Raw genomic sequence first — 9,013 nt, 5'->3', positions numbered from 1 at the left:
TCAGTCATTTCTGGTATTTGGAGCTCGCGTGAACACAGCACTGGTGTGCTCTCCAAAACACAGCAGACCCCAAATGTTTTCCTCGGTCTTGCTGCGCTTCCACGTCATCGTCCGTCGTCTATTTTTTCTACCGCTCCATCCTTAAAACTGCAGCAAGTCCTCCTCTTTACTATTTGGAACAGCGTTGGCTGCACGAGCAGTTGGAAGCAGTTCCCGAGCAGCGTCAGTGTTATTATTCGACATGAGGCTTGGACTGGCCACTCTCGTGTGTTTCCTCAGCTCTGTGTGGCTGACGGAGTGCGCGCCTCCGACCTGCTACTCCAGGGCGCTCGGCCTTAGCAAAGAAGTCATGGCTTTGCTGGATAAAATACACACTTACCACCTCACGGTAAGCACTTTGATGTTGTTAGCATTGTCAAATTTTGCAGACGAAACTATGTAAACTGTTTTAAACTGGTGCCTCCGTACCGTGTATTCTAATGATGATGATCTTTGGGTTGCAGAAAACGTGTGCTGAAGTCCTGCCTACTATCTTCATTGATGTGCATGTAAGTTTAAAACAACGGGGTACTGCATGTGGTATGGGGATCCACAGGGGTGCTGAAAGTTCTGGTTCCAGTGAATTTCCAGGAAACTGGGATAGCAACACTTTCAGAGGTCAACTTAGATATTAAAAGCTGAGTGAGTTAATTTATTACAGATTCACCCAAGAAAAAAGTCTTCAGAAAATCTTTTCAGATTGGGTCTATTATTCAATTATATGATAAGGATTTGTAAGATGAGAATATATGAAATAGAAAAAAAGTTTACTTGACATTACTACACTGTAATATCTACTACTACTGACATTACTACATGACGTCACTACACGTGTGATCTGTAAATAGTGCAAGCAAGAGCTGAATCTTTCATTAAAAACTATCAATTAACTTGAAGATCTATGAATACTGTAAGAGGCACACAATTGACACAACTGAATAAAAGTATTGTTTTGTCTTTCTAGAACTCATGTATCACCACCAAGCTCCGTGACTTGCTCTACGTGGTGCTGAACCATCCCAGCCAGTTCTGTAGAGAGCGTCCCAGAATGGTGTTGCTGAAACGAAAAGTCCAGAACTTGTACACCATCATCACCAGAATTTGTTATCGGGTGAGAACATCTCAAAAGTCTGCTTTGTTTTTTGACCGCGGCATTCCTGTTTTCATGCCTGAGCGGCTTGACCGCATGACCGTCTTTGTTTTTTATTATTTATTTTTTTGTTTGTTTGTTTTTTTCTTGGCAGGACCTGGTGTTTTTCACAGATGACTGTGAGGCTATCGATACTGGCCACAGCAGCAGGCCTCACTATGCAGAGGACAGGCTTCAGCTCCTGCAAGAGGAGAGATGAGCAACACACCGAGCAGACAACTGATATACACTGGTCTATTACATTCATACACACACATCAGCAATATGTAGAATGCACGCACAAGTACATGTACAGTACACACCACGGCCTGCAGTCTATTAGATACATCATACAGTTTTGGAAGGACACACAGTGCTGTTTCATGTCGCACCTAGTTGGCTCTGTGTTAGCTGCGGACCCATGTTAGTGGACATGTGTGGCTACATTCCAGCAAGGAGTGCAGAACTTTCCACAGGAAATTTGCTGAATGCCAACCATGCCGATGAAAACCTTGAAATAATAAACCATTAAGAGATGCTTGTGAGCCGGGATTTAAGTGCTGCTTACTTACCAGGGCCTGATCAAAGGTCCATGTGTCATTAAGAGAAATATGTTGTGTTGCCATAACCCTTGGTCTGACTAACATGACTTAAAGGAGCATTATGCAGCATTTTGTAAACATCTGAAGCATCAAACATGAAAATGTTATGCAAGAATTAGATGTCCTGGGCGTTGCATTGGTTTTACAGTATGTTCTCTCAGAATTCTCTCACATAAAAAGTGTTTTTACTCGTCGTTTAAAGCCACGGAAGTTAAAACAGTGCTGCTACTGCTTTAAGTATAGTTGGATAAAATTTATATTTTTATGGCCTTAAGCACAATGCATATGAAATAATAGAGCCCTCACTGTCATAGACATATTAGGAACTTGTACCTGTTTTTATATATACTTAATGGCAATCTATATACAGTATGTCTTCTGTAATAAAACTTCTTTCTATACATCTGTTTTTATGTACTTGTTGATTTATTTGCAAAAATAATTTTCAGAACAGTTTTCTGGTATAAACTCTTATTGGTTGTCAGTCCTGAACGAAAATACAACTGTAACCATTGTTTAAGTCACAGTACAAAAGCATACATACATACTACAAACTAAAATAAACTGGTGGTTATGTCTAGAATATGTGATTGATGAACTGTGAGTGAACGATGTGGCTTTACACAAATCATGGTTCCCGCTTTCTTTAACATTCAGTTGACGAAAATAACTTGAAACAACCCTTCCAATGAGGATGGATGAGCTTTGTGCTTTTTGGACAAATGCAGTAAACAGCGGTGCTGTTGCCATTGTTTTGCATGCAATGTTGTGATTTGGGAATACTCTGCCAACAGGGAAGACGCTGCCTTCCAGGTTTTATTTGTGGACTCTGCTGCTCTCTGTTGGAGAGACTGTGTAACTTACATACAGACAGGTGATTCTGCAGTGTGTTAAATAGAAATGTGAAAGTGTTACTAGAGTAGTTTTTTTTTTTTTTTTTTTCAGCGTTCTCAGACATTTTATCTGATGTGCCACTTTCTGCTCAACCCTCTGGGCTATTGCTGGGATATACTTTAATCCATATTTTAATTAAATCTGTTTATATGAGGCCATGACATTATAGTAAAGTTAGTATAATTCACTAGATTAAAACTAGATGAAGCTGATTAAGGACACTGGCCACATAAGCCCCTGGTTTACATTCATGTCTGGGCAGTGTGAATACCTGAGTGAGATTTAAATTGCAGAGACTTGAATTTTCTTGTGATGGGTCCTGTTGAATAATCAGCAAGCTTTACTTTTGACAAATGAAGCTTGAGTTGTTGTCATGTGGTAAGAGCTAAGAGTGCTGTTGCCAGCAGGAACTTGTTTGACAACTCTCCTTGTTCATTCATTGAAAGACTCCCCAACATGACATGGCCGCCAAATAGCAATATGTTTAATGAAAGAAACAATCATGGGGATTTTATGATGCATTTGTAATTTTTTTTTTTTTTTTTTTTTTTTTTTTTTTTTTTTTTGCCTTTCTGGGTTTGCCTTACTGACAAACGAAGACATTTTAAGATGTTGCAGTAGGAAACACACAGGTGTAAATAATAAAATTCATAATTTGGGCTGAATTCTGTTTAGTTGTGTCAGTTTTAGGGTCCTGGTATCGTTCATGCTGCCTCACTGTCCCTACTGCCATGGCTAACTTGAATAGAACAAAGCCATTGTTGATGTTATTGGTAACACCTGTGCTTTCCCTGCTGTGACAGGTCAAAGTGTCTGATGTGAAAGGGCCTATTGTGCAGGATTTCACAGACTAAAATACTGTTGGTTGAGTTCCATTAACATGTTTTCAGTAATCTTGAGGGTTGTTGAGGTGCGAATCATGCAAGAGCTGTTTTGCTCCCATGTCAAGAACATCAGTTTCTTCTGATGCCTAATAAATAAGCAGGGTCCCCAAGCAGTGGTCATCAATTCATAGTTGCCTATGTTCTGTATGTCCTAGGTCTGTCTTCAGAGGAGGTGTGACCGTGTCTCGATCTGCCAGAAGGTGGAGCTGTTTGCCATCATTTGTAATGTGCGGATGAGGTTAGTTTCCCATCATTTTATGCTCCTGACAGACAGGTATTTAAAAGGTCTCTCTATCTCAAAAACGATGTCCTTTAATATTTTTTTGTCATAATTCAACCACAGCTGGTTACATCTGTCACCTTAAAGTGTTGCAGCCAGTGGTCCCCGTAGCTTAATTCTATTCAAGCCTGCCACCACATGACTGTCATGACACATATTCTGTAAATGTTCGTGATCTTAAAAAGGTGTAATCTCTACTTTTAATTTGACAACAGAGATTAAGACCTGATCTTGACCTTTGCGTGATCTGTTTAAACAGAGTGAAATCATGCTGTTGAAAAGGTCCATTTACTGTTAGTGATGAGAACTGAGGGATGTTTAGTTTCTTTGACAGAGTAATGTTTCAGTAAGAGTTCCACACAAAATTTACATAAATAAACGATTACGCGAGGACACATGGATTCAATTTTCAAGCCTGTGATAATGTTGTAGAATTTGAATCAGCAAATCTTGAGGTTTATCCCCAAAATATGTCTTATAGCACAATATTGTGTTGTCGTAATGTCATAGTGACCCTGCGTGAAAAGAAAATCCCCTACAGCTCCATCACTCCTGTGCAGAAGATGTTTTTAATCTTACGACACATACTAATCATTTTACTAATCATTTTACAGCCTGCAGTTTAAGTTTAGCTTGGCCCATGTTGCAACAAGAATGTTTTTCTTTTTGTGCCAAGAAACAAGTTCTTGCACTTCTGAACCATCAGGTCTGAACCCTTCACTGCTAATTAACTAACCCAACAAAAATGAAAATGTTAGTCAGCAGCATGTGGCTTGTTAAGAAATCAGCCCACAGTGTGCTTATAAAGCTTTAATTCCTCTGCTTATTGATCATCCTTAGAGGGCCGCAGAGTCCACCTTATTTTCTATCATTAAGGCAAAAGGAGAACAGAACATTTAAACCACAGGCGGCCAGGTAATTTAACAATTTTATGTTCTGCGACACTGCACCAAAAATGCTAAACGCTGCGCAATAAAACACAACAACTCAGCCTAAGGGTGACAGTAATCATTCTCTGCTTTGTTGAAATAAATTACCTTGTAAAGGACAGATCAGAAACCTATTTACGTTAAAAGTTTGGGGTGATGCAGTTTGTGATTCAGTTTTTTGTTTATGGGGTTTTCAGGCAATTTTCCATCACATTTAGCACTTTTATTGCATCTTAAAAGAAATGTTGCCTCATTAGTCCACATAAGAAAATGTTTCCCCCTTAATTTCCAATAAGATGATTGGCACACTCTGCACACTTGCTGTAATTATGCTGCTCAGTAAATCTGGCTGCGGATGGAGGCTTATAGTGTTCAACCCACACTGAGAACTCTCACATATTAGAGCAAAGCTGCCCCTCCTGTCAACAGTAAATGTACCTTATAAACGCACAATTGTTCCATTGGATTTACACACTGAAGTAATTATTCAATAGAGGGTCACTGGAGGACTTCTGATAGCGGAGGGGGAGTGAGTGTTGACTGTTTGTCAAGATAAATGCAATTATTAACAGTTTAATACATTCACTCGTGATGACTTTGTTGTTATCTCTGTGCTTAATAATTTCAGCTAAATAGTGTTAAGTGGCCAAAGTCTGGTCATGAACGCAGGTCATCCAAAAAACAAAAAGACACGACTCCCTCTAGTGGACAGTACAGAACAAATGGGACAAAATGAATAGATTTGTAACCTCAATATATATACACCATGAAAACCTGATAATAGATATTTAATGTCTTTTCCTATGATAATCACTGACTGTGCGTGAGTATAGGCCTGTTGGGACCACGCTACCCAGAACTACAATGTCCAACTCAATACTGTATTTAAATCCTTTCTTTAACATTGACTTTTACTGTATCATAGTCACAAAACTGAACTGCTGCTGAGCTTATTACATTTCATTCTTTAACATGTCATTGTTGTAACATTCCTGTAAATTCCCTATATGGGAACATCTGGTTTTCTGCAGTACACTGCCTTTTTATAGGTCTATTTTTTGGCCGGGAGAAATTGGTGATGATGGCTATCTCTGCCGCGACTGAACACTGATTTATAACATCCATGCTGCATTATTAATAATATTTACACCATGTGGTTCTGACTGCCTGAACTTCTGTTGTATCTATATAGTTGCAGAGCAAGGGCACGGTTGTGCGTTCAAGTTAATACAGTCTGCCGCTGTTACATTCGGGTATTAGTAGTATTTATATTCTAAATAGAAGTTGAATTATTAAACATTTCGCTGCGCCCGTCCGGATTTATTTTAGCTCAGGTCTTCACTTGCGTATGCTTAGACTCAGAGTTAATATTTTGTGGAAATTAAAAAAAAAAAAAAAAAAATCAGAGTAATTTAATCGAAAATTCACCTCTTATTTGCCTTTGTAGCCTTTTTTTCCACGTGAATAGAAGACATTCTCACATCAGAAAGACAACTGGCTTTAGATCTCATTATAAGTCATAATGAAGACGAAAAAAGCCTCAACATTTCACTGGGCCTAGTGACGGCTGTCCTTTTTTTTTTTTTTTTTTACACAAAACATTTTTAATATATATATATATATATATTATATATATATATATATATATAGCTGTGGTTTAATCTACCTGAAAATGTTGACGTGGCTGAAAGAGCAACAGCTAGATTTAACTCGCGACATATGATGAATTACACTCCAGATTAATTCAGTTCAGTGAGTTTAGTATGGTGACATTAGTTGGGTCAAACTTTTTACCTTTTTCTCTAAAGAGCTTGTGTTATGTTACTCCGAATGTGAACAGAAGGTGGTGGTGTGGTATGAAAGTAAAAGAGAAAGTAACTTGGGCTTTTACACATTTTATGGATTTTGGCTTAAGAATAATTTCATGGTCAGCATTTTCCCCCGCATTTTAAATGGTGATAATGGAGATGTTTAGTGTTTTCTTTTAGTAAATGTAACTAAAAGGTTCAATTATTAGTGGAACTAGATTTACTCTGCATGGCAACACTTTGTCTAATATTTTAAATAAAATGACAAAATACCTGATTATACCTGATTAACATCTGCGACTTGCAACAGCCAGACCATCATAGTACTATAAGATGTAATTTCTTACAATGTGCAAACAGTGTACTGCAGAGTTAAAACGAAATTTAGCTCATTTGTAAAGATCCAAAAACGTCAATGCATTTCTAATGGCCAAGACTCTCTTGAATTAACTCATGTATCAAACAGTTTTAAATATGTGTTTGTATGGGTTGCAAAAAAGAGATCGTCATAAAAGAAGCAACCTGCAGTTTTAAAAGCGAGAAACCTATTTAGATCCATATTTGTGATTTATAGTGATTTATAACTGGATCAATACGTTGCAATAAAAACGTTTTTAATTTTGCTCGGTACATCCCAAGCACATATTAACGCGTATCTACTGTAAGATAGTAAAGCAGACATTTTTACCAGCTCTTTTCTGAACACAATTTGTTTCCTCATTAACTTCTATTAATTCATCCTCTAGACGTCTTGGGAAAAAAAATTGAACAAAGGTTGGAGGTCTATAAAACATAGCGACCGTCTTCTTTTAATACTCATTCATCGAAGACATTTTCCTTTCTTGGGGATCAAGGGGTTTGACTACAGACTCAAACAGCCTCCTGTGATCTTTTGGATGATATAAACAAGTGAGTTTTGTTTTCTGCGTGGCTCCTGGCAAGATATAGAGAGCCTGGGAAGGACAAAGGAATGAAAGAGTTTAAAAGAATGGACCGATCCCCTTTGGCTCTTTTGTGTCAAATTTCTTTTCTTTTCAGATGGCGCGTTCATCCGTGTGATTTCAACTTATTGTCAAGGATTATGTATTAATTCGTGCCTCATGGTTAAAGCAGAGGAGGAGGAGGAGAAAATACAGCAAATACAGAAAATTAGTCTTTGTAAGGCTGCAAGAAACCACTGTAGATTTCAATTAATTTCAAAATGAAAGATGCAATATTATAAAATGGAGTGAGCGATAAAGAAAGAACTGATTGAAGTATGTCAGTGAAAATAAATGAGGACTTCCAGGCCCTTGTTTAGGACAGCAGGCTGTCGGCACTGAGGAGGAGGAAATCACAGCGCAGAGAGGAGAAGTGTTGCCCGTCCCAGTCCCCCGTTGACATTTTAGGAATGATAAAAGTTCCGCCTTGCCTGGAGCTACAGCCTCGCTGGAGCCGGCCTCAGTCTGCGGCAGATTGCCTTTGCTCATTACAGCAATTATTTTACTCCAATTTAACCCCTGCCTGAATAGCAGGGCAAGCCGAGAGAAAGCCTTTAAAACTGCTGTGGAGTGGCCTGTAATTTCCCACCACCACCACCTATCTGATCCCTGTTTTGTCATTTAACTCTAAGGTCATCACACAGGAGTGTCAGATATTTTCCTTTATGCGCCCAAGTAATGTAATACGTTTATGTGTTGATTGGCGCATGGGTCCTAACACCTATGTCTTCTCCCATAATAGAGTGTCACCTGGTTCGTTTTACGCCCTAAACACCCCCCTATAATGACACTCTGGTGGACTGTTTACAAGCAATTTAGCCCAGAGAAGAAGCCATCTCCAATATTTATCGGTGTGTTTTGAAGTCAGCACAACTGGTTGTCACCCTCTTCCTCCTCCTCCTTAAAAATCTTCTGGCGCCAACAAAAATCTAGGTTGGTTTGTTTCACTGCAATAGGCAACAGCTGTAGCGTCACATTCCACCAAAATAACACGTGACAAGTTTTAAATTCACAGCTCCGCGAGGCTGAAATGCACGCAGAAAAAAAAGTGTGAAGGGTCTGAATGTGAAAACCTGACGACAAGCTGAAGAGACGTGGACAGATGTGGGTCACGTGAGGCCTTTGGGTCTGAATGAACCCCCCCCCCCCCCCCCCCAAAAAAAGCATAATATTTAAATCATGCTGTGCTCAAGCTGATCAATATTCCTAGCTTCATTCATTTTTTTTTTTTTTTTACCTCACTTCTGCTTCTTCTCCTATAAACGTATTTTCTGTAAGACGCCATAGGGAAGTAGTTATACTACTCACAACAGCTCTACACTTCATCCTAAAATAGAGAAAGAATTATAAAATACAAAGTATATCCTTAAGTTGTCATTAAACGTAGCCTATGAAAATACGTCTAATTAAATAGTCCAATTTTGGTGCAGAAGGAACCACGCAAGTGTCAGTCAAAACGAACAACGTC

At 38.8% G+C, this 9,013-nt stretch overlaps 1 protein-coding gene across 1 annotated transcript; it reads left to right on the top strand.

The window, feature by feature from the left end:
• Window positions 1-24: 24 nt before the first annotated feature.
• On the top strand, window positions 25-2,171 carry LOC108884021 (cytokine-like protein 1). The gene is made up of 4 exons (XM_018677628.2): window positions 25-388; window positions 504-548; window positions 1,004-1,150; window positions 1,284-2,171. The coding sequence occupies exons 1-4, from the start codon at window positions 242-244 to the stop codon at window positions 1,386-1,388; spliced, it is 444 nt and encodes a 147-aa protein (XP_018533144.1). The 5' UTR covers window positions 25-241; the 3' UTR covers window positions 1,389-2,171.
• The last annotated feature ends 6,842 nt before the right edge of the window (window positions 2,172-9,013 follow it).

The sequence above is a fragment of the Lates calcarifer genome, linkage group LG12 (genome assembly GCF_001640805.2).
Source record: "Lates calcarifer isolate ASB-BC8 linkage group LG12, TLL_Latcal_v3, whole genome shotgun sequence".
Taxonomy (NCBI): domain Eukaryota; kingdom Metazoa; phylum Chordata; class Actinopteri; family Centropomidae; genus Lates; species Lates calcarifer.
The sequence above is the reverse complement of the archived record's forward strand: the minus strand, read 5'-3'. Positions and strand labels throughout refer to the sequence as shown.